The sequence below is a fragment of the Vipera ursinii genome (genome assembly GCF_947247035.1).
Source record: "Vipera ursinii genome assembly, chromosome: 6".
NCBI classification, from domain to species: Eukaryota; Metazoa; Chordata; class Lepidosauria; order Squamata; family Viperidae; genus Vipera; species Vipera ursinii.
This window is the reverse complement of record NC_139515.1, coordinates 62,660,642-62,686,579: the sequence shown is the minus strand read 5'-3', so window position 1 is coordinate 62,686,579 and position 25,938 is coordinate 62,660,642. Positions and strand designations below refer to the sequence as shown.

The window sequence follows — 25,938 nt, the reverse complement described above, 5'->3', positions numbered from 1 at the left end:
GTTATTGTAACATCTTGAGAACTTGTTCCTCTTGAATTACTATGTGGGATAATAGGGCTGACTGTATCTGGATGGATCCCAGATCTGGGTGTCATCTACACTGAGAATCATTGTAGGCAGTTTCTGCAAACACTTTCCTGAATGATTTCTACTTTTAAGCTTGGCATGACTTTCCTCCTGGTTCCAGGCTATCTGACCACAATAAGGAAAACTCATTCCGCAACAATAAATCCCCCAAGAGTTCCTTCCGCACCGAGCTGCAGCCCAACACTGGAAGTGAGGTGATATCCAGAGCTGGCAGCAGGAAGGCTGAAGGACAGCAACAGGCTTTTGACTGTGTTGAGTTATCCCCCTTACAACAGCGGTCAGCTTCAAATCAGGGGTCCCCACAGCGGTCAAGAGGGAGCACAAGAAGTTCAGATGGAGCAGTCAAGCGGGAAGAGTTGGAGCGGGACCTGGCCCTCCGCTCGGAAGAAAGACGCAAGTGGTTTGAGTCTTCAGTCAGTGGGGGCCTGCAAACAGATGGTCCAGTGGAGAATCCTTGTCCTAAGAAGCCTCACGGGACTCCTCTTACTGAAGTTCAGAGGAGTCGGCTAAGTGAAGACATTGAGAAGAAGTGGCAGGAGCTGGAACGTCTGCCTCTAAAAGAGTCCAAACGGATCCCACTGATGGTGCTGCTGAACCAGGGCAAGGGGAACCCTGAGGATGCAAGTGAGGCACTGGAGAAAGAGGTAGAGGAAAGAGGGAGATGGGTGGTTTCAAAATTAGATAAATAAATAAAATAAATAGTAGCCACTGGCAAAGTCATCATGTGTGGGAGGAAATACCTCTGTCCTTTTCACAAGCCTGAATAATGCAAATGTGCACATTCTCTGAATTGTTTCTGCTGTTGATGCTGACTCTTTGAAATGTGTTGAAACAAGAAGGAAGGAGAAACATAAGCTTCTCTGCAGAGATATCAGTAATAGCATTTAGACTTATATACTGCTCCACAGTACTTTACAGCACTGTCTGAGTGGTTTACAATGTCCACCTATAGCCCCCACCAATTTTACCAACCTCGAAAGGATGGAAGGCTTAGTCAACCTTGAGCCTGTCACAATTTAACTCCAGGCTGTGGGCAGAGTTAGCCTGCAATACTGCATTCTAACCGTTGTACCACACAGCATTTTAGTTTAACACAGTACATGAAACATCCATAAAGCTATTGTGCAACTTGTGTGGTTTGCTCATAACACTAAATAACAGCAAACCAGCACACAGAGATCACTGGAATGGTTCTATGTTTCATTATTTGCAGAAACTGAACATAGTACTTTGAAGCTATCTAAGTATGGTGGCCAAAGCATAGAGTCACCTGAATAGAAAAATGACTTTTGAATGTTGCCAGCAACTTCTAAAATCCATTGTAGAAGTTGACTTCCATGCAGCAGTGATTATGATGTTTGGAGCAGCAAAAAGAGGGAAATATTAAGGGGTTTAAAATTGATGTACTGAATTGATGTATGAGCATGCCAGCATGTTCCTATGTCATAATATCAAGGGTGTGTGGATGGATTAGAGAGTAAGTCACTTGCCTATCCTGGTGAACTGGGACTCATGTTTACAGAAAATTATTCTTTGGTGGTGGTATTGGTTGTTTTGCTAAATTGTTTTTTTTTAACAGGTCCAAGTCCTGAGGTCACAGCTGGATTCCTTGCGTTCACACAGTGAGGCAAACCTCCATAAAAATGGGCATATGCCCCAAGGATACATTTCTCAGGTAATGGTAATAGCCCAACATAATCTTTACATTCTCTGGCTTTTTTTCCTTTCTCCACTGCAGTCACTAACTAGCCAATGTTGGTAGAGAAATGAAGAGAACTCGGACCATGTCCATCATTTTCCTATCAGAATTATCTATAATAGTGAGAGGGAGATTTTTTTCAATAGAAGGCACTTCCCCTGCACTCAGTAACAATTTCTACCAAGTCTTGGGAACTTTTAGCACCAACTTGTTCATTTAAATATTTAAAAAAAATCCTTCCCACTTTTAGATTTCTTTTAGCCATGATTACAGATTTAAAAACTGAATGAATGGAGGGACAAAGAAGCTATGACATTAAAAAAAACAGTTCCAGACAGTAATATATGGTTGTTTTAACTTTAGCTAAAGCTATTTGGAGTTCTTTTGAGGCCAGGCAAAACAGTGACTATAACATGTGAATTGGAAGGGAGAGTTGTCAAGTTTGCTTGGTGGTTGCACGATCAACAGAGAAGGTTGAAACCAAGATTCATTCGGTCTTGGTTTTATAATGCTAAATTACAGTATAGCATTTCCAAATAATAAGATGGTTCAAGATACATATGGTTAAGAGGGTTTGCCTTTGAGGTTCAGGAGTATCTACAGTTTATAGTGCAAAATAGGATACAATTAGTATCATTAACTAAATTATTTAATAAAAAGTAACTGGACAGGCTGAACTTGTTGACTGAAACTGTAAATTAGAGACATCTTTACATTTTGAAACTTTTTGTTAAATTTATTTTTATTAAAAATATTTCTGTTTTCTTATCACAGAATACTCTAAAGCTTTTCAGACCAATTGTAACATCATTCTAAAATATAGCAAGATGATGATTATGAATAGTTTTAATTGATTGTCTATTCAAAGTGAAACTGTTCCAATTAGGGTTACTGTAGATTAGAGCAGGCTATGAATACTAGAAATAAGTAAAGTACCTGATAATTATTAACAATTTTTTAAAATGTAATTTTTTAAAAAAGTACAAGTTACAGGCTAAAAAAAAGGCTAAAATGTAGAATTGATTTTTTAATGATACCCAAAGATACCCACATACTCCTATTGATACTAAGACATAGCATGTACTGTGACTCATTATTGAGTTACTTAGATTAAACTTAAGTTTTACATTTACACGTACGTTTACAAACTAAAATGTTAATATTGAACTTTGTTACTTGATTTCCCTCTGACTTTGTTCATGAGATGTATTTATTTAGATTATATTTGATTTACTTCAATAAACACTAGGTGACTTTTAATAAAATTAAATATTGTAAAACCTTATCAACGAACAGCTAGAGTTAAAAAGTTGAAAGTGACTCTGCAATGCACATAGCTCAAACCCCTAATCCTCAGTGGAAAAATGACGTTTTCACAGCTTTCCAGAATGCTTTGAAGAGATGGGGAGCCACCACCCCAAAGCCTGATTCCAGACTCTCACCCTAATCTCAGAGAAAAAGGACTACATCACCCCTTGCTAGCTAATTAACAGGAAGAGCAGATTCTATTTTTAGGTCCCATAAATAGGTTGGACCCAAACTATATAGTACATGCAGAACAATAACAGTATCTTGAATTTATTAAAAACAAATTGGTGATAAATATAGCCGCCCTACATTCTATACTAGCGAAGTGGTTCTCGCCCAGCAGCATGTAGTTTCCAGGTAGTTTTCATGGATAGGCGTGAAGTAGAATGCATTGCAGTATTGCAATCTAAGGTAATAAGATCATGAATCATTTGGCAGGTGATGAGGCCTGCCAAAAAAAGCCACAGGCTAGCTGAAGTTGGGCAAAGATTTCCTTGGGGACAGATGGTGTCTGCTGCCCCAGTGCAACCCCCAAGTTGTAGACCTGCTCCTTTAAGGGAAGTATAACTCTATCCAGATTGAGAACAGGAGCATCAGCAAATCCAGTGGTCTCTAAATGAGTAGTTCCACCTGGCTAAAGTGTGGTCTCTGCTCATTTAATTCCATTCAAAGTCTTATTGTTAGCAGTCATTGGGTAAGGATACACATTGCATCTCCTACCTGGCTAGGGATGGAGGTGTATAATTGTCATCATATTGATAATACCTGATGATGACTAAACAGACTTCTCCCAGTTTCATATATATATTAAATGACATGGGTGAAAGAGCAGAGCCTATATATGAACAGCCAAGAGTTTGATTGCTCCTCTCTATACTACTGACTGGAAGTGCTCAGGGTAAAATAAAACACCCAGCTCCCAATTCTCATGGGGAATTGAGGTCCGAAATATTAAATACTATTGATCGATGTAACAGGACCAGATCACCTGTATTCTCCCCATCCATATCCCAAAGGAGCATAATGCAATAATCCCAGTCTGAACTGTGACCCAAAGGACTGAGATAATCCAGGTCTGAACTGTGACCCAAAGGACTGAGATAATCTTTACAGGGATCTCTAAAATCATAATTCCACTACCTTCTTCAGAACCTTCAAAACAAGAAGGTTGGGTTCAGTAGAAGTTGTGTATCTCAGATCAAGAAATGAGCATTTGAAACAGAATGTACTTCAAGTACATCCTTAGGCCAGCTATCAATTCCCAGAAGTGCCTGAAGGAAACAGATGGCAGATCTTATGCCTTCTAGTGTGCTGCCCATAAGGTGAGAATCCACAAGATCAAAAGAATTACAGGATAACTTGCAAGACAGTACCCAAATTATCTAATTGGATTCTGCTGATGGGGAGTAAAGATTTGAGTAAATGGAAGCAATTGTATCTGCACAGGGTTTTGCTGTCATGGCAATCTGACAGAAGATTGTCAAACCTGTCCTTCTCTAGTAGGGATTAAATTACATTGGAGAATGGTATTAGGAGATCTTCTGCCAACACAGTGTGAACAGACATACTGATGCTTTCCTGCCCTTGCTGTCCCCATGCTGGCCCAAACATGGACTTCTACCAACTGGTCTGTAACGTCCTCAGAATTATGTGCCTTGATTGCTCAATTAAAACTGCATTTTAACATAGCCTTTCCATTGGAAATGTCTTACAATCTAGCCCTGATAGAGCTGCATCCGGGTGCATGGTACAGGTGCTTGTGTGTGTCTGTTTTTAATATGTTAAGTCCCTGTTAACTTTTTTGCAGTTATCTGTTCTCAGTGCTCCCCTATGGCAAACAGAGATGCATTTTTTATTAATTCATCACATAAAATCTGTTTTTCTGTTCTTCTCTCCCCATCCTCTTCTAGGAGGCATGTGAGCGCAGTTTTGCAGAGATGGAAAATTCCCATCAACAGGTCATGACAGAACTACAGCGGCATCACCAGTGGGAGATGGAGCGGTTGCAGCAGGAAAAAGAGCGTCTTTTGTCTGAGGAGGCAGCTGCAACAGCTGCAGGTGACACGATGCACACACAAAACTAAGCTGTAATGCTTTTCTTCCTATATACAATATGAAAAATAAGAAATTACAGATGCATATTCTAGCCATCTGTTTCTCCAATCATAGTTGATAAAAGATTTCCATTTTGACAATAGCAAGCCAGTTCAAATGCAGAGACTACTTATCATCAATCCAAGAAAGTAGATCCATAGTCTTTTCACTATAACAGAGTAATTTTTTAATGACACATGCCTAGTATTTGGTACGTATTTCTTTTGTTAGCGAATTCCATTTTTTTCCTAAATAGTTAAAATCATGTAGTGCTGCCCTCTCTCGATGAAGAGAGGCAAAGCATGTACTTTGATAGTTAACAAGCATCAAAAATAATTGTAGTCCACAGGCTGTAGTTATCCCTTTAAAATGCTAGGAAGATATGGTTGTTAACCATAGCAATGTTTTCATGATGGAAACAAGCAAAAGATAAGTCTTCAAAAGACAAAGGGGAACAAAAGAGAAGAAAAGGAGAAAGCAAAGGATGGAAAGTTTTAAGGGAATTTACATTAGATATCTTAAAATCAGCAACAAAGCTGAGAAGAGACCCCACTAGTGATTTGGGGGAGCTTCTACTTCATTTTTCATTGGTCCTTGTTAGGGAACTTCAAACAGTATGGATTCTTGCTTTGGCCTCTTCTTTCCCTACTGCCCTGACTCCTGGAAATAGCAGGACTAGATTCATTGAACTGGATTCCCCCCTTTCTGCTAGGTCATGCTTTTAAATAGCTTGAACTTGCAGGTGTTGATTTGTTAGCATTGGGGGTTCTGATGTTGATCTTAAAAATATTTTTCAGTTATTTTTTAATCTAAAATGCATTTCAGTATTGATAGTCTTTAGCAGCTGTAGATCTGTTAATGCATCCAAATCAAACTGTAAAATCAGCAGATGTTTTAATTAGATATATACAGGCATCCTGCATTTTTAGACAATTCAAAATCCTTTTATAATAAATCATTCTTTTTAAGTACATTTGATTAAATATAAGATAAAAATAGAAAAAGAAACAAAAGTTAGAAAACTGACAGAGAAGTGCAAAGAAAGAAGAAAAAAGTAGTGACTCCCGGCTTAATGCAGTAATATACACACACACACACACACACACACACACACACACATATATGTGTGTGTGTGTGTGTGTGTGTGTGTGTGTGTGTAGATCTAGAGTCTCAGGTTTCTTCCCGCGTTCCTTTCATCTTCAGAAAGTTGTGGCGACGTTTCGACAAAATCCCATCCGTCATCATCAGGCCGGAGTGTTCCTCCTGCTACACACACATACACACAAAACCTTTTGCTTTACATTTCAAAACATTCCAGGCTATTCCTATAAGAAGAAAAATATTCTAATCATCAAAACCTAAGATTAAAGTATCACTTTTTTCCAGTTTCAACTAAGAGACCAGAAGCAGTTCCAAGTGGAAATAAAACAAGATAAATTCTTCTCTTTAATTAAAACAGTTTTGCCATCTCCCCTAACTCCATCACCTTTATTATCTGCTCTTCCAGTCTGGAAATTAGTCTTTCCATCTTTGTGCACAAAAGACTTTCGCCACTGTAAACATAACTACAAAGTTCCAAATTTTCTTTAAAGTTCTTTGTCCATCAAACCTAAAAGGAAACTTCTGGTTTCAGTTTTATATTTATTTTAAGAATCTTCTGAATCATGATAAGCTCACCTGATGAAGACTTCATATTTGTGGTTTCAAAAATCTTTCATAGCTTTAAGATGGACAATAGGCAATTTGTTAAAGTGATTAGAAACTAACATTTACAAACTTAGCTTCCTTTAAAAGTCTCCAGCATGGTCGCTGGCAAGTTGGCTGATCCTGTCATCTCCTGGAGCTCCCACCTACAGAAAACCTGCTGTCCTGCAATCTCCTCATGAGGAGCAGCTGTCCAGAGCACATGTGGCCAATCTCCCATCTTTTCTTTGTCCAGAGAGGTTCCAAGGAACTGGTCTATTCACTGGTTCCTTGCTCTTGGCTGTGATTGTCAGTACCGCTTTTGTGGAGTTGTCTTTAATTTGCCATTCCCAGTAGTCCAATAGACAAGTGAATTTCTCTTCAAATAATTGCTTTGAGAAACTTGAGTAAAACCTCAAAGTAAAAACCTCATTTGTTAGCAATTATAATTGGGAATATATGAAATTTCTCTGTTTAACTGAATAACCTGATAATTCAGATCCTTTTAATACTATGGCAGTACGTTTTGGGAAGGAATATTCACAATGATCAATCAAATAAAATGTGTCATTCTCCATTATTTAAAGTAAAGCTTGGTAAGCAGATGTTCTGTTTGTCACCCGATACAAAGTATGAATGCAAAATTTCTTTCACTGGATTTTTCTCCTCCCCAAGACAATTTAGTTTGGAATACGGGTAGTCCTTGACTTACAACAGTTTGTTTAGTGACCGTTCAAGGTTACAACTTCACTGAAAACAGTGACTTATGACCGTTTTTTGCACTTACGACCATTGTGGCATCTCCATGGTCAGATGCTTGGCAACTGGTTCATATTTATGACGGTTGCAGCATCCCGCAGTCATGTGGTCCCCTTTTGCAAACTTCTGACAAAGTCAATGAGGAGGCCAGATTCATTTAACAACCGTGTTACTAACTTAACAAGTGCAGCAATTCACTTAACAACTGTGGCAAGAAAGGTCATAAAATGGGGCAAAACTTTTTTAACAGATGTTTCACTTAGCAACAGAAAATTTGGATTCAATTGTTGTAAGTCGAGGACTATCTGTATATTACAAGTTTAGCGGGTTTTACTGATCCTTCCTGTGTCCTGCCTCCCTTCCCTTTGCTCTAGCAATTGAAGCTCTGAAGAAGGCACACAGGGAAGAAATGAACAGGGAGTTGGGCAGAACACGCAACTTTCAGAAAGGATTTTCAGATCCAGATGCTCTCCAGAAACAGCATCGGTAAGAGACGATTGAAAAAATGATTATTGGAATCTTTATTATTGATGTAGGAGATATAATTATATCTATCAAAATGCTGATTGCTGTAGCATTTGATGAAAATCTTTGGGTGCATTTTGGGAGCAAATTGACTTTGCCATCAATTTTAAATGTAATATAGAAAAGAAAAATATAATTGGGCAGTAGTAGTCCTATTAATTTGTGTGCTTATTTAAATTCATTTGGACCAAATTCAATTTTTGTCCTACCTCTACGGCAGACATGTCAAATTCGCGACATCACGTGACGTCGCGAGACGTATCAGCACTATTTTGCCATTGCCAGCAATGGGGTGGGCGTGGCTTCCAGATGACATGTCTGGCCTGCAGGCCGGCAGTTTGACACCCCTGCTCTATGGTATGTCATTCTTTAACCCAGCCCCCGTGTGTTTTTGGGTTGCATTCTCCCTGCCCCATCTCGTTTAGCTAAGTGCAGCCCTTTTATAGGAAAAGCTAATGACCTTTCAGTTTTCACTTGTTTCCTTTCAACAGATGGGGCCAGATAGGCCTGTAATTAAGTGGGACCAGTAAGGCTGTTTTGCACCAGAGAGAGCCTAGAGAAGGAACTCTGACAACTCAAAAAGACGCCTAGGCACATCAGGCTTGGAAATGGGGATGATAGTAGTAGGCTGTATTTGTGTAGATTAGTGTCTGTCTCATGACGGCTATGTTTTGTTCAGGAGTTGCAAAATAAGATTCTTATTTTGGAAGAGACTGCATTGTTAGAAGACTAGCACAAAAAACTTACTGAAGGCGAAATTACGGTATCTGCTGCAGGTCTGATGTGGAGTCTCTGAAGCGGGAGTTGCAAGTGCTTTCAGAACGGTATTCCCAGAAGTGCCTGGAGATTGGGGGCCTTGTGCAGAAGGCAGAAGAACAGGAACAAATGCTGCAGCGTTGTCAACAGGAGGGGAAAGAGCTGCTTCGGCAAAACCAGGCAAGGGTGGTGCTGCCAGTAGCAGGAATTCTGAGGGATGAACAATGACAAAGTGGCGTTCATGAAAGGAGGACAGTTGCAATCTCCTTAATTTAAAATTCAATTTAAATACCAGAGAGCTTTCCATTCGTCTTACCTGGTGGTCCTTGTCTTGGCAGCTAATTCTGGGAGATTTGGCAACAGTTTTTCTGACGTCAGCCATAGACCTGTATGGAATCCCTAGGAGGCTGAGTCAGATTGAGCGATAGAATAGTAAACACTATTGAGCTCTGGAAAGACGAGCTTTGTAGAGAGCCCCGGCAACATTCAGCCTAAGATGTTTCTTCTCAAGACTGCACAATTGAAGATGGTAGCAGGCCATTGCGTAAAAATGGTGCAATTATCCAGAGCCTTTTGTCAATATAAGAAGTCAGACAGCCGTGGCTTTGCTATATGTAACTCGTCTTTTAATAACTTAAAAAGTTTTTAAAAATCGAAGGAGCAAAGCCAGAAACAATCCGTCTCCCTTGAGGACATTATCAGATGTATTCCCTCCATGGCCCTCAACTATTGGAAAAAATGTTTTAAAGGCTACAAGCTGCAAAAAGGCTTCCTTCGTCTGTTTGATGAATGTGTTATTTCATCCTCATCCTCCCAGGAGTTGCAGAGGCGTCTTTCAGAAGAGATTGGCCAGTTACGAGACTTCATTGCTGCTCGGAGCTCACGTGATGGTGCTTCACACAATGATAAGAGTTCTTGTGAGCTAGAGGTAAGGAGGAGGGTTGCTTATTGCCTGATACTTTTTGCCTGTCAAATTTTCCATTTTCTTTGTTTCAAGCATTAAATTGGCTATGTAATATTGTGAGTGAAATGAATCTCTGCTGAATCCAGAAGCAGGTACACACAGCTTTTGCGGCAACAAATAGCTAGGGTGGAATTGGTTTTTAAAAGGGAGATCTGGGAAATTATACATTAGCCAACTTAATGTATCTTCAAGACAATAGAAATGGTAATTGAGGACATAAAGAAAATCAAAAGGAAAATCAATCTGGATTTTGTCAAATTTCTAAAGTGGTTTTTTTTGTTCTTTGTTTGTTTCTTGAAAAAGCCACCAGGCAGTAGAGGATGGTTGAACAAACATGGTTGAGCAGGTTACGAGAACCAAGCCATAGAAAATCAGTTTGTTCATGAACACTATCAATTTCCTGTTTTGTATCAGACATCATTTTAGTCTAAAGGGGAATACTTGGGCAACCTAATTCCTGCTGTCTTCTGAGGACAGTATCTCACCCATCTTACCACATTGAAGGTGTTTCTTTTGTAGACAATTGTGTCCTGAACATTTCCCTTTCCATCTTTCTTCTGAAGGTGCTTCTTCGAGTGAAGGAGAATGAACTCCAGTATCAGAAACAAGAAGTCCAGTGTCTGAGGGATGAGCTCCAAATGATGCAGAAGGTAGATTCCTAAAAGCAAATCAGAGTTGCTGGTTTGCAAGGAGAAGTACATACACACATAGGCACAGACCGATCATTCCGTGCCCTCTAACAGTATGCAGTGTTATCCAAAGAACAGAAAAGTAGCAAGCTAAAGAAATTAAGGGCATCAGGTAGAAAAGGAAACCCAGCTAAAGCCATTTTGCACCAAATCATTCTGTGTATTGCTCCATATCTTTCTACCCTGGCAGATCACCTTTGCTTCCAATACATCCATACTCATTTTATACTCTGCCTTTAATTCTTTAAATTGTTTGGCTCTCTTTTTTGAGTGTCTTCTCAAATCTCTAAATTCTCAGTCATTCTTTTCATCTCAGCTTTCTTTTTTTTGCAATTTGATTCTCATTGTTTATGATTGACTAATACATTTCTTTCATACTAGTCACTTACTTAACATTCAGCACACATTCATTCTTAACTCTCTTCGATCTCATTTTATCATATTACATGGCATTCAACTTTGTTTCTCTCCTGACGTGCCTAACATAAAACAAAGTGAGCAAAAGCATGCTCTTATATGCAGCTATTGTCTTTTGATGAACATTCACTTCTTGCAATAGACCTATCTACTATTTCTCTAGAAGCATTTGCATATCTTAACATTTCTATAGCCAGGTTCCCATCTCTAGCTAATGTTCTACAACATTAATGTACATCTATTTGCTTTACTTTTTGCCATTTATATACTACTTGCAGACATTTAGCCAGTTTTCCCTGTTATCCACAGCTACCTTTGTGTTTGATGAATTAATTTTCATATCTATACTCCCTGTTGCATCACACAATCTAATATTCAAATCATTCGACTTCTCAGCCAACACAATATCAGCTGCCTCCTCTAGCATGTTTGTATTCCTCTTAACATCTCTGTAAGTCCATAAATACTTTAAACAACCAGAAGAACATCCAGCATCCCTGTCTTATGCTCCATTCAATATTGAGCTATGTGCTAAGCATTTATTCTTACATATGCTTTGTTGCAATCATATAGCACTGTTATTACATTCAGCAGCAAACCTCCAGCACAAAAGTTTCCATAATTCAAGCCTGTTGTATAATTAGTAACAAGTACTTCCCCTCAGAAGATGCCTGTGTCTCTCATTTGTATCCTTGCTTTCTAATCTTTCTGGACAATGGTACTTCCTTCCCCATCCAGGACAAGAAGTTTGCCTCAGGAAAGTACCATGATATCTACCTGGAGCTGAATCACATCAAGCAACGATCAGAACGAGAGATTGAACATTTGAAAGAGCATCTGCGCTTGGCCATGGCAGCCCTAGAAGAGAAAGAGATGCTGCACAACAATATTGGTATAAAAGACACCTTTGCATTAAAGACACATGTTGTGTAAAGTGGAGCTAGTCAAACTGCAAAGGCAGAAGGTGTTGGTGCCCCTTTTATCTCCAGCAGCAGAGATGCACCTTGTATTGGATATCTTGCTAATTGCTTCACAGTATTCAAAAACTTTCTCTTTGCCTCCTCTTCTCTCCCTTCCCCTATTCTGTATGCCAGAGGACAAATGTATAAACAAATTACTTGTAGAATTCTCCATGAAATCAGGTTGAAAGCCACAGGTTGGTCACTGCTACTGTATTAGTCTAGTCAAGCTAGGTTTCATTCTGCATCTAAAATAAGGATGTTACAGCTACAATATATAAATTGTCATCACCAAGACACTCCAAAGGTTTTAGATTTCCATCTTCCATTATTCTTGGCATGGCCACAAGTCCTGCTATGTAGCAAAGATACACTTTTTGAGCATAATTCAACGTTCTTAATTCTATTTCTTTCTTTGTTCCATAGGTTAGTTACTTTTCTGTGCACCACTTAGGAGAAAAAAGCAGCGTTCCTCTCCAGGAGCACTGGGCAAGACTTTACCAAATAACCATCACATCATCTGCATCACTTGGGCATGTTTTGAGCTGGATCCTATTACTAGCACCTTTTTGAGACTTTATAAATGAAAATAACTTTTATATTTTGGGGGGTGGGGATATGTTTTAAAATATGTTTCCCAGCAGTTAACCACAAAGGTGGACCAGATATTTCTCCCTAAAGTTCCTTTAAACCTAATTGTTCCTTCTCCCAAATATGTAGCTTATTTACATTAAAAGTGTTTATCTGCTTTCAGTTTTCTTCCAAATGGAGAAACAAAATCACACAACCCTCAACTTCAAGTTGTACAGTGTTGCTTCACAGCAGTCCATGTTGGAGATGCACTGTGCCGAAAGAATGTTCTGTTGATTACATTGTCAATGGAACTGGTTTGTCCAAAGACCATGCAGAGTTTAGGATCTATAAGTAGCAATTGTTTTCAGAACAATGGGAAATATTTTTTAATGTTAATTAAATGTCTGTGCATCCCATTGTAAACTTAAGTCTTCATCCCTGAAAGTTGGGTTCAACTAATGCATTCTCATGAGAAGAAATTTCACTGCTGATGTTGCCAGAGCCAAACAATGAAGGCGGCTGATTTTCTTTTATTTCTGCAGAATTAACTTAATAAAATCATTGACTATAGAAATGTGTGGTTTTTGCTTGGCAGCAGAAGGTATAAATGTTGAACCATTTTGCATTCTCAAAAGGTTGGTGTTCTTATATTATCATTATTGGCACTTAATGCTCTTTGGCGGTTCAAAGCATTTTCCCTGTTTTCTCTCTAATCTTAGAAATATTTAAGGCAGAAATAGGGAGGGGGAGTTTTATTTACATTTTGGATGACTTGCAATAGATCATCAAATACTTGACTCCAAATTGTTTGGCAATAACATTAGGAAAAAATTTCCACTCCTAAATTCATCTTTCATAATCTGTTCTACAAATTTAATTTTTCATTAGTTAATTTGGCTCTATTTAATAGACTCTGCAGTCCTAAAAAAAAGAGTAACTATAAAATCTGTCCATGCTTGCTGCATGATATGTAAACCACTAATGTTCCTGTTTCTTAGGTCTATTTCAGTAAGTGGCAACACCAAGTTGAACTTGGCTGGTTCAGAAGGTCTTGGACTATTTAATAATTGAATGAGATATTATCAGGAAATCCCAGAATATCAGATTCAAATGACAGGTCAAAAAAACATCCCAGAAAAAAACATCCCACTTCTATATTGTTGCCAAGAAAATATGTCATAAAATCACCAGATACTGGGTTCAGTGTAGAGACTCTAAATGTCCCTTAAGTAGAAATGCAACTACATACTTGCAGCAGTTACAATGTGCTCCCCAAATATTTTCTTTCATTATCCAAAACTGCTTATCAGAAAGTCCTTTTTACCAATATAGATAAAACACTTTTAAGTCAATAAGCAGAGACATCACTGTCAACAAAAGTGCGTATAGTCAAGGCTATGGTCTTCCCAGTTGCAATGTATGGCAGTGAAAGTTGGACCATAAAAAAGGCTGAGTGCCAAAGAATTGAGGCCTTTGAGCTATGGTGCTGGAGAAGACTCCTGCGAGTCCCTTGGACTGCAAGGCAATCAAACCGGTCAGTCCTAGAGGAGATCAACCCTGACTGCTCTTTAGAAGGCCAGATCCTTAAGCTAAAACTCAAAATATTTTGGCCACCTAATGAGAAGGAAAGCCTCACTGGAGAAGAGCCTAATGCTGGGAAAGATTGAGGGCAATAGAAGAAAGGGGTGACAGAGAATGAGGTGGCTGGATGGAGTCACTGAAGCAGTAGACGTGAGCTTAAATGGACTCCAGAAGATGGTAAGAGGACAGGAAGGCCTGGAGGAACGTTGTCCATAGGGTTGCGATGGGTCAGACACAACTTCGCAGCTAACAACAACAATTATGTCCCACTTGTGATTGGGTAATAGATTTGTGTGTTGTCACCTAAAGAAAAACCACTTTTACACAATTTGGGGCAATTTACTAAGGTTTGGGAAGCATAGTTAAAATTTCCAAACCTGATCTTGAACTTAACCCCAAATCACCCAGTTTTTGTATCTTAATGGGAACTTACTGTATGAACTTGAGTTTCTCTATTCCTATGGTATGCTGAGCACTCTACATCAGTGAAATGCCACATCTGAATGCAAAGGTTATGTGCAAACTGTTTAAAGTATGCAGATAAAGATTCTATTATTGCAAATCCATTAAAAAATATATGTTTTGAATTTTGTTAAAATGCTATTATCAGTAGTAAATATTCCAAAAATTATGCATTCTTACTCTTACAAATATTTTTCCACCCACAATTTGCCTTTAAAAAAATCATGCTCTGTATTTAGTACATTTGTATTAATTATATTAAAAAGGGACGCGGTGGCTCAGTGGGTTAGGACGCTGAGCTTGTCGATCAGAAGGTCGGCAGTTTGGCGGGTCGAATCCCGAGTGCTGCGTAACAGAGTGAGTGCCTGTTACTCGTCCCAGCTTCTGCCCACCTAGCAGTTCGAAAGCATGTAAAAATGCAAGTAGAAAAATAGGGACCACTACGGTGGGAAGGTAACAGCGTTCCGTGTGCCTTTGGCGTCTAGTCATGCTGGCCACATGACCACGGAGACGTCCTTAGACAAGCGTGCTGGCTCTTCGGCTTTGAAACGGAGATGAGCACTGGCCCCTAGAGTTGGAAATGACTAGCACGCATGTGCGGGGGAACCTTTACCTTTACCTTATTAATTATATTACACAAGATCAAATTTCAGAATTAAAAAAATCAAGACCATACTAGCGTTCTATCATGCAATTTAATTAGGTAGCCCACAATTGGTCTCTCTCTCTCTCTCTCTCTCTCTCTCTCCCTCCCTCCCTCCCTCCCTCCCTCCCTCCCTCCCTCCCCTTCCTTTCTTTCCAGGCTTCTCATTTGAGATATGGCAAAATGATAAATTCAGTTTAAAACTAGCAATTTCATGTATGCTGTAATTTCATGTTAAGAAAAACGGGTATTTCACATCTACTTAAATCCTCTCCCTCTAAAAATGACCTTGACTGAACCAAGAGAATATAGTTCACGTACATACTGGAGTCCAGCTAAGGAACACTTTGTACTTTGTTTCTCCAACCTCACAGTGATTAATCATGGTTTACGCTATCCAAATTAACGGGGTGTTGATAGCATGGCTGAAGGGTGATTGTGAATCAATTTGTCCCACTAACACAGCCACGAAAAGCTACGTAAGGGAAAATGTAGCTTTTGAGAATTATATTAAGATACGGTTGGGCTTTAAATAGCTAAAAGTCATCTTAAGGAAATCCTACTAAAAATCGTCACCTGTTATCTGAAAACCATCATTTTCATTGCAAAGAGAGCCGCGTATGTGTCCCCCAATCCAGCCATTCCTTTATTCTTTCATTGATTTCCTAAGCCGTCCTTCGCAATGCCTTTCTAAAGCAGCGGATGGGGATGACGCCGAAAGTAAACACAAATTTTGTCGTGAAGCAACTGAGGAAGCGAACGTCCAGTACCCATTATCTGGCTTCGCTATGGGAAACAAAGGAAAGTTGGGGGGGGGGCTAGCCTCTTTTGGGCGATGCGTGTAGTCTATGCCGAAGGGGAAGCGTGTGTGATCATCCAAAAGCATTTGATTGTGGCCATCAAAGACGAATTGTAAGGAGGACTAACATTCCTGTTTCTTCAATTCTTCCAATGTTGGCGCTGTCAAGTAAGGTAGAAGCCTTCCTTCTCCGACTACATTTCCCATAAAACGTTGCTCGCACGTTGTACGGTGGCTCTAGCCGTACAAACCACTTTGACTGATTCCCTCGGTAAGAATTAATCAGCTGATTGCTGAGAGCTCTTCAAAGAAACTATTGCTATTGTCAACAGAGAACTGTCAACATGCTTACATCCCATGGGGATTTTTTATTGCTGGCTCTTATCGAAACCTTTTAAATTCTTTAGTACATACTTACGCGGCTCATACAAAACTACTTTCCTGAGATCTTGACTCGTAATAATCACCAAGGAAGCAAAACCCCACTTTATAATTTCAATAAATTAAACGTTATTTCTTAACATTCTGGAAACATATTTTAGAATTTTGTGCAACATTTTTATACCTTATGTGAATCCTGTAAGTAACCCTCGATCTTAACGATTGATTTTGTACATTCCCTTGCTATTTACAATTCTGGAATATGGGGAAATTTGAAATTTAATGTACTGGCGTAATCTTTTCCCCCATTATGTTCTTCACAATTTTTCGGTATAATGAGTCAAGGCAAGGGAAAAGGCAACGTTAAAAAAAAGTTTTACATGAGTGCGTATTCCCCCCCCCCGTTTTTTTTTTTTGGTCAACTGTCCTAATTAAAAGCAGACTGGATTAAAAAAATATTTTTAAATGTGTAAGATACTAAGATAGTGATAAAAGGTAGAGATTAATGAGCCTAGAGCCTAATCATTTGAGAAAACAATAAGATTAGCAATCCCAATCTTGTTCCACGATGTTGAAGTCAAAGAAATTAAATCGAGATAGACGGGCCGGGGGTTGGGGCCAAGACCCTTCCCCACGACTATAGCCACCAACTTACTTGGTAGTTATCAAGCAACCTCGGGAGTTAGTGGTAGCAGAACAGGCTACCTTGTGGTTTAACTCTATTCTTCTGTCTTATATTTCCCCCCCCCCCCGTCCTCCCCCACGCCATGGGGGTCTTTACTTGCTTTCTCCAAATCGAGGAACGCCTGCTTGCCCCCTTCCTTTTTGGAAGTCTAAGGAAGCTTTCCCAAGAGAAAAAACGCAGGCATTGCAAAGGTGCTGACGTTTTATTATTCGCATTCTACTGCTGCCATATAACTTCATCTCATGATTTTGTACTTAACAAAAACAAAACAGACATACTGCTAACTCAATTTTTGGAACTGAGAAGCGACGGGGTATTTTGGAAAAGGGAAGAGGTGCGAATGTACCTGGACGTGTATTTTTTTGGTGGTGTTCTCCGTGTTGCTAGGATGACAGTTCGATTTTATAATTCCCTTTTTTTAAAAAAGTATTCAGAGGTGTGCTTTTTTTTAAACTTTTCCTCTCTAGTTTTTCCGATACCACAAGCCGACACTTAGTAGCTCCGAGTCTTTCAGGTTGCAGCCACGACGCTTTTCATTAATTTCTTTATTAACAACAACAATAACAACAACACTCCTAAGAGGGGAGAGGGGGGGGAACCACCTCAGTTCTTCCAGCAAGATGGCGATTGCACGTACATGTAGTCTTCCAACATTTAAGCCCCGCCAAGGCTGGCAAATTAGGGTTAATTCAGTTAGGGAAATGGCTCTTCAAACCCCTGTCGCCTCTTATCCCCTTCCCTTCTCGGGAACTTATGTTGGGAAAGTGTTGTAAGTAAGAGGGGAGGCTCCACCTTGAAAAGCCCAAACAAAACAGCTCGTATAAATCTCCAGTCTTTTAGTGGGGGACAAAACAAATCGGGGGGCCGGGGGCACGAAGGCAAGTTGAGCTAGGGAGTGATGAGGGGTGTCTGAGATAAGTCGACAGTGGGGTACTTAAGCAATGGGGGTGTTGTGTCCCCCTCCCGTTTCCCTCTTATGTAGACATACTTATTTTGATCCCATTGCAACCAATGAAGTACGTTTGGGGGTAATGGGGGGCGAGTGAAGAAAGACCCCATTCTTTCCCTCTTCGTCCGAAGTCAAAGGGAAGATCCAGAAGCGTCCCCAAGCTAAGTGCCCCCCAACTCCAGGCAGGGGGCTGCCAGATAGTCCTTGGGGGAGGGGATGGCTGCAAACTTCCCATCTAACAAAAAGGAAAGTTTTCTCAGCGCTAGGGCTTGGGGAGGGGGCGGCTGGAGGACGGGACCCACGGCATGGGGGGCGAGGGTCCCCCCAGAGACACCCCCAACCCTGGGGGAGCCGCTCCCCCCACCCTCCCTGGCCAGGTCTTAGCTGAGTCTCGGCTGGCTCGGGGCTCCCTGTGTTAGTTGGGGTCTGCTCCAGGGCTCCCCGCGCGGCTCTTGGGGCTCTTGGGCTGCCGGAACGGGGGTTTCTCATTGGCCCAGGGGTGCCTCTTGCTTGTCGCTTTCCCTCTTGGCTGGGTTCCCCTCGGCTGCTTCGCTAGGGGGGAGCAAAGGGGAAATGTCGAGGCGCCCCACTCGCACCCAGCGCCGTTTGGGGCGCCCTGAAGCGGCGGAGGACGGCTGCAGAGGGAGCCGGCCGCGGGGACCAAGAGCTGAAGGACCAGAGCAGCCGGCGGCAGTGGTGCGGAACCCAAGAGCCACGGGGAGAAGCGGGAAAAATCCTCTTTAGGCGGCGGAAGAAACACAGATGTCGGCGGCGCGGCGCCATTCGGGGCCTGAACAGGCAGCCAGCAACCCTGTCCTCACCGCGGTCCGCGCCTGAGTGCTAAATACCCGGATGCGCCGGCTGCTGCCTAGAGAACCAGACACAGAGCAAGAAGCGGAGGCAGGGCGCAGCAGAAGCTGTCAGAAGAGGTGGGGAATTGAGTCCCAGAGAGAGAGAAAAAAGAAGACAAGCAGGAGCTGGGCTTGGGCACAAAGCAGTCCCCAAGCCTGAGTGCGGACACCTGCTTCCTGAAAAGACTGGTGAAGGCCTTAGCCAGAGCTGCTTCTCAGGAGTGTGCATTCCCAAAGAAGACTGTCCTGACCACGCCCTGCCACCAACTGCCTGGAAAGACTGTAAGGAGGTGACATCCTCCCTGGGCATTAAAAAAGAACTCTTGTCAGAGAAACTGTTGGTGAAGTTTCAGTACATCTCAGCAGGGTCCTCTGTACCACGCAGGCTGCTGAAAAGAAGTCCCACGTGTCTAGAGAAAGTTTAGGACCAGACACCAGACCTGTCTTTCTGAAAGGAAACTGCACAGCAGGATGACTGAAAACTCTACCACAGCACCTGCTGCCAAACCCAAGCGGGCCAAGGCAGCCAAGAAGTCCACGGACCATCCCAAGTACTCTGACATGATTGTGGCTGCTATCCAGGCTGAAAAGAGCCGGGCTGGTTCTTCACGCCAATCTATCCAGAAATACATCAAGAGCCACTACAAGGTAGGGGAGAATGCAGATTCCCAAATCAAGCTGTCGATCAAGAGGTTGGTCACAACAGGTGTCTTGAAGCAGACCAAGGGTGTTGGGGCTTCAGGTTCCTTCCGCCTGGCCAAGAATGATGAACCCAAGAAGGCTCCAGTCAAGAAGGCCAAAAAGGAAGTCAAGAAGGCTACAACTCCCAAGAAAGCCACTAAGCCCAAGAAAGCTGCTGCCAAGTCCCCGGCTAAAAAGTCTAAGCCTGCAGCAAAGAAAGCCAAAAGGAAGCCAGCACCTGCTCCAAAGAAAGCCAAGAAGCCAAAGACTGTCAAGGCCAAGCCGGTGAAGGCCTCCAAGCCTAAAAAAGCAAAAGCCTCCAAACCCAAAGCAAAGTCCAGTGCAAAGAAGTCGACCAAGAAAAAGTGAGGGGCAAGTTTGGGACTTCTTTCTTGGAACTTTATTCTGTAAATAGATTTCTTCTTTATTCTCTACTCATTTCTATTGCAGCTTTATAAAGACTGAACAATTCTTGCCCTATACTTTAAAAAAACCCATTCATATGGAAGCTACATTTGGGGTTTGGTTTTGTTTTTCTATTGTACTTTGAAAGAGATTTTTATGTCATTATTTTATTTCCCTTCCGTATTAAGGTATGCAATACATGTGTAAGCATGAGGGAAGATTAATGAGGGACATTCTTAGTGTTCTTATTTTTGGAGGAAGATTTGAGAAATATTTGAAGGGGATGTGCTATGGGCCTTCCTTAATTGGATCTCCTCAACTGAATATGCCCTCAACTGTTCATTGTAATTGGCTTTTAAGAAAAAAATAGAACTTGTTTTATCATGGATGCATAAGCTCCCAATTTAGCTAATATGGTGGATGATTGTTTCTAGACCTAGTGAAGATTGGGTTGGTTGAGGTTAATAAGCTTTCCACTGACTTCATTCTTTCAGAGGGGGGCTGTGCTATATATAGGGAAGATAGAAATAGGGCCAGTGAAAAATACTGCAAATATTTGAATTTCTCCCTATTAATTGTACATATTGGCCACATTGGATTAAAGTGAAGGTGTTAATTCTTTTCCTGAAAAGAGAATAGAAATAATCAGGATGGGGTGTGTGCACAGTCTGACCACCGTCTGGTTCTGGCAATTTCAAGAGAAAGTGTTAATTGCTATTGGAATCTGGATGCTTCCCAGTTCTGCAGTGTCTGCCACCTAAAATTACAACTTTTACATGAGTATAATCTACAAGATTCCTTCCAATCTTCACTTTCTAATTATGAGTCTTTTGGGGTTAAGGGAGGAAGAAGAAATGTAGGGGGTAATAGATAACACAAACGTAGCCAATATTGAATAAGAAGCTGTATACAATTATTGCTAAGATTTGGAATGTACTTCCCCAAGAGGGGAATGGAAAACATAATTTTAAGTGCTCCAGATTTTTTAAAAAATCAAGTATGCTTATGTTTAAACAAAAGAAAATTCTTATAGGATTGATATTTGATTGTTCATTTTACTTTGTATGTGTAATTTTGTGCAAGGAAGATTTAGCTGTCTTTGTAATTTTAGGGTTTAAAATAAAATGTAAAACTAACATTTTAGTTATTCATTTACTTTATTTTGATATACTGTTATGTAAAAATCATTTTTATAAAATTTCAGATTGACCCTAACCCTATCCTCAACATTAGACAGATCACTAGCTTTCTCAGTTTTGGTGCTCTCCAGATACTATCTTCATCAAACATATCTGGAAAGCATGAGTTTAAGAAAGCTTTATTATAGCATTGATGACGAATTAAGAAACTGGCTGTTTGACAGGTTGAAAAGGAGAAGTTTTCATCACAGAAAAATCAATATAACTTGGCCACTAGATGTCAGCCGAACAAGACATAATCTCATTTTACTATGAAAATGTATTCTACGGTAAAAAATCTTCAACCTGCTATTTAGTTCTTTGTCTAAAAACCCTGTGTGAACTATAGACAAAGTTGCATTTATATTGCAAGTTGTGTGTGTGTGAGTGAGACAATTGTCTGCTACGATGTTGACAACTCTTGTTACATACTATCATAGATAGCAAACACATTTGATATTAGAATCATCAGATGGTCCCACAGTTCCTGGTTTGGAATTTGTAATAGAGATAGGAACAACTTGAATAGAATATTTGGAACTTGTGGAATGCAGAAAGTACTTCCACAGAACAAATACATCTGTTCCTCCAAGAATATCCATGCAGGTGTGGCTTTATAAAGTTAAAACAATTGACATTTGTATAACATGTTTAAGATCAAAATTCCAAATGGAAAATTTCTGTGCAGGGATGTTTGCTCTGTAGCTAAATCTTCACGATGGCTCCTGCATCTAGCCATAAGATTGAGATAAAATAAAGGCAAATAAAGAAGGGAAACTGGAAGAAGGCGTGCATCTATATCACTTTCTATAGCTATATCACACATAGCTGAAAATATGTCATTTGTCTTGTGATGCAGTTAGGAAATGCATCCACAATCACTGCTTTAAGCCAACATGCTTGGCACTTGGCTGCCTGAACTCACTGTAAATAGGTATCTCTGAAGTCAGCCAAAGTCTCCAGGCTGAACAAGTCTGTTACCTAAACAAACAAAATAATTTTGGAAATAGGTGTTGTGTTCCAATAATATCTACCTTTGAATGAAGCAGGCATGCAAACAAAACCCTGGCGTTTCCAGACTCAAAAACATGAAAAAAACTGAAAAATAGAATAGGAATAACTGACACTCTTAGCTGAAATATAAGCAGAATAATGAGCAGGTTTGGGGTGAATTTCCATCCTTGAAGATCATAGGAAGAAATAATATAAATGAAATAAAGTCTTGTAAACTAGTAATTGTAAGCATAGATTATTAAAGAACAGTGAATATAATAACATATCCTCCTAGCACAATTTTGAGAAATCTCATTTTTCCCCAAATTTGCATTTTCACACACAAATCCAGCTAAATATGTTCATCTTTAAACAATCCTAGTGAATATTATTAAATATATTATTTAAGTTATTATTCAAGTTAATGTATTATTTTCATTATAAAAACTACACCTCCATTTTGACTGCTTTCCAGATGTTCTCATATACAAACATTTTCCAAGCAGAATAAAAATATTCAACTTATATAAGGAACATTAAATTAGAACAGATATAAAGGGTAGCACAAAATCATGTGTAAATATTACATGCAGGAACAGAAAGATTCTGGCATGTTGGTAAATTACTTGCAACCTTATTTGATGATTCACTTTCGTGAATCCCCTATCAACTGAGCTTTTCAGTTTCAATTTTTTTGAACCTATGTGATAGCGGGGAACCAGGTGTTCATAGAGCTTAATATGTGTATTTTTCCTAATTTGTTCAATACATCTTTAGTAATTCAAGGCAAGCAAGAGAATAATGGGCAGATTTTAAACAATTTATGGGAGACCTCACTGTCAGATCTATAATTTTGCTTTATTAATGCATTGATATAGACATTTATTTGCATGATAATAGATATGTTGTTTCCGCTCCCTCATTTGTTTCTTACCTTCTCTGATCTCCGTAGGGGGCTTACAGTCAAGCCCAAAACACAAAAGAACAATATGAAGTGTAACAATGACAAACATAACAAAACAAAAATAAAATCTGGGTACAGTAGTTAAAAAGAAGTTGGTCTCTATCAGGGAATTGTTTGGATATCACATACTATTGGAAATCTCAAAAGCCAGACAACTTTATACAGGAGAGGCAATCTTTCAAGTAATTAGATCCTAAACCACTAATTGTACCAATTGTAACCAGCACTTTGAATGATCCCTAGCAATGAACCAGATACGTATTAAACATTTCAGCAATTTGGGAATGCTTCTTAAACTGGGCAAGGTCAACCAGTTCTGCCTGAGGCAAACGCTTATTCCTAATCCATCCCATATTTCTTTTGCAGAAGGGCTTCAATTGTCTCTTACTGCAGTACTGGCAACAGGATGGCATTTTTCAGCATGGAGATTCTCATGCAAGTCATTGTTGTCCCAAAGGTGTTTTTTAAAAAGTCAACTGGACTTTGTTTTTCCTTGAAGACGTGTTGCTTCTCATCCAAGAAGCTTCTTGGATGAGAAGCAAAACATCCAGCAAAAAAGCCAACACAGTGCTAGGCTGCATTAACAGAGGGATAGAATCAAGATCACATGAAGTACTAATACCACTTTACAATGCCTTGGTAAGGCCACACCTGGAATACTACATCCAGTTTTGGTCACCACGATGTAAAAAAGATGGCGAGACTCTAGAAAGAGTACAGAGAAGAGCAACAAAGATGATTGGGGGACTGGAGGCTAAAACATATAGGGAACGGTTGCTGGAATTGGGTATGTGTAGTTTAACGAAGAGAAGGGCGAGGGGTGACATGATAGCAGTGTTCCAATATCTCAGGGGCTGCCACAAAGAAGAGGAAGCCAAGCTATTCTCCAAAGCACCTGAAAGCAGGACAAGAAGCAATGGATGGAAACTAGTCAAGGAGAGAAGCAACCTAGGAGAAACTTCCTGACAGAACAATTAACCAGTGGAATAACCTGCCTCCAGAAGTGGTGAATGCTCCAATACTGGAAGTTTTTAAGAAGAGACTGGACAGCCATTTGTCTGAAATGTTATGGGGTTTCCTGCCTTAGCAGGGGGTTGGACTAGATGACCTCCAAGGTCCCTTCCAACTTATTATTATTATTATTATTATTATTATTATTATTATTATTATTATTATTATTGTTGTTGTTGTTGTTGTTGTTGTTGTTGTTGTTGTTGCTGTTGCTGTATTATTATTATTATTATTATTATTATTATTATTATTATTATTATTATTATTATTATTATTATTATAATCTTCAAGGAAAAAAATCCAGTTGCCTTTTGAAAAAGCACCTTTGGCACATTTCTCAGCATATAAACAAGATATCTAGATCGGCAAGCTAGTTTAGGAAGTGTGGGTGAGCTGTCCCTGTTCCTGTCTGAGATAAACTTTTTGAATTTGGAAACAAAATTTTCCTAGCCTGAAATCAGAGTTAGATAGACCTATTTGGAAAGGTCATCATTCTACAAGCCAAGAAGAGAAATCATTCTGTAGGAGATGGTCCCCTCCAATTTCCATCCACCTTATCTTACTCAACAGAACATCACATTAAGATCCCTGGGTGTGTATCAGTCAATTCCAGAGAGGTTTTTGATCCCATGTGGGTATGTGTTAAAGAAAAAGCACTGGCAATTTGAACTGATCCTATGTCCTGACTTCTGTTAATAATTTGTATATGATAAATTGATTGTAGCTCTCAAACTGACCTCAAGGCAGTTCCACAGGGAAAATGTGAGAGTAATTTGACCAAGAAACCTAGCAAAACATCTCCAAAGTTTCTACTTTGGAAAGTTTGCAATTGGCAGTGTAATTTTATTTGATACAGGCATTCGCCTGTCTGGAGAAGTACTGAGGCTCAGAGAAAACCTAAAACCCCAGTGCTGCTTAATAGAGTAAAAAGGCTGTTGAATAACAGCCATGAGAAATTTTAATGCATACTATACTGTATACCATTTGATTTCCTTTCAGAAATGAAGGTTGAGCACAGAAAACAGGCAACCAGATAGATTTATTATGCCATGTTCCATTTCCAGAAACATCCAGTAGCTTCAAGAGCCATTGGTTGTGTTCACTTAACAAGCCACATACAAGTAATCACATGTTGCTGTAGTCTGTTGTGTTAACTCAGCAAAAACAAGCTTCTCTTTTTCAGAGATTTCAATTGCATTAACTTGGGTGGGGGAGAGAAGGAAATACCATGTGTTTCACAACAATTCTTACTAATCCATATTAACATACATTTTCAAAATTTTCCATTGTTTTTCTAGCCAAACATTCCCTTAAACCAGTATTTCTTAAAATGTGGCCCTACGACCACTGGGGGTTCCCAAGACCCACTGAGGGGTCTGTAAAATTGAAATTATTTGCCAGCCTATGTTGAAAAATAATACAATATTAAAATAATATAATAATAAGCAATAATAGCAGAAAATGCATCCATTTTAGTTTTTAATACAATAAATATCAATAAATATAACTAATCAAACAAAACCTCCATAATTTTTAAAAGTGAGGAGGCATCCTAAGAGAAACAAAGCTCCTAAACAAATGCAAAATTGCTGACAAAGGTGATCGGTTAATTTTAAGCAAGATAATTTTAAGTTTATTTATTTATTTTTATTTTTATTACATTTATATCCCGCCCTTCTCCGAAGACTCAGGGCGGCTTACAAGCTTAGCAGTAGCCTTCATTCTATGTACCGTATATGCCTGCTTGTTAGGGCTTTCACACACACCCCAAGCGGCATTATTACAAAGTCAGCTTAAGCCAGCTTTCAGGTTTCTTTATATTCTTTCCTGTTAGACCTGCAT

General features: G+C 39.7%; 2 protein-coding genes across 2 annotated transcripts in view; both read left to right on the top strand.

The window, feature by feature from the left end:
• Window positions 1-13,087, top strand: part of TRIOBP (TRIO and F-actin binding protein) — a gene marked incomplete at its 5' end in the record, with an annotated part of 61,566 nt that extends 48,479 nt beyond the window's left edge. Inside the window, 9 exons of the mRNA XM_083365373.1 lie at window positions 188-731; window positions 1,667-1,762; window positions 5,005-5,152; window positions 8,005-8,116; window positions 8,932-9,091; window positions 9,729-9,839; window positions 10,439-10,525; window positions 11,720-11,873; window positions 12,367-13,087. Of these exons, the coding sequence (XP_083221499.1) occupies window positions 188-731; window positions 1,667-1,762; window positions 5,005-5,152; window positions 8,005-8,116; window positions 8,932-9,091; window positions 9,729-9,839; window positions 10,439-10,525; window positions 11,720-11,873; window positions 12,367-12,371 (1,417 nt within the window). The 3' untranslated portion in view covers window positions 12,372-13,087. The remainder of the gene's footprint in view (window positions 1-187; window positions 732-1,666; window positions 1,763-5,004; window positions 5,153-8,004; window positions 8,117-8,931; window positions 9,092-9,728; window positions 9,840-10,438; window positions 10,526-11,719; window positions 11,874-12,366) is intronic.
• A 5,802-nt stretch (window positions 13,088-18,889) lies between these two features.
• Window positions 18,890-21,086, top strand: H1-0 (H1.0 linker histone). The gene has a single exon (XM_083365471.1). The coding sequence runs from the start codon at window positions 19,336-19,338 to the stop codon at window positions 19,912-19,914; it is 579 nt and encodes a 192-aa protein (XP_083221597.1). The 5' UTR covers window positions 18,890-19,335; the 3' UTR covers window positions 19,915-21,086.
• The last annotated feature ends 4,852 nt before the right edge of the window (window positions 21,087-25,938 follow it).

Coding starts and splice junctions, on each gene's coding strand:
- H1-0 (XM_083365471.1), top strand. CDS start 19,336: ATGACTGAAAACTCTACCACAGCACCTGCTGCCAAACCCAAGCGGGCC.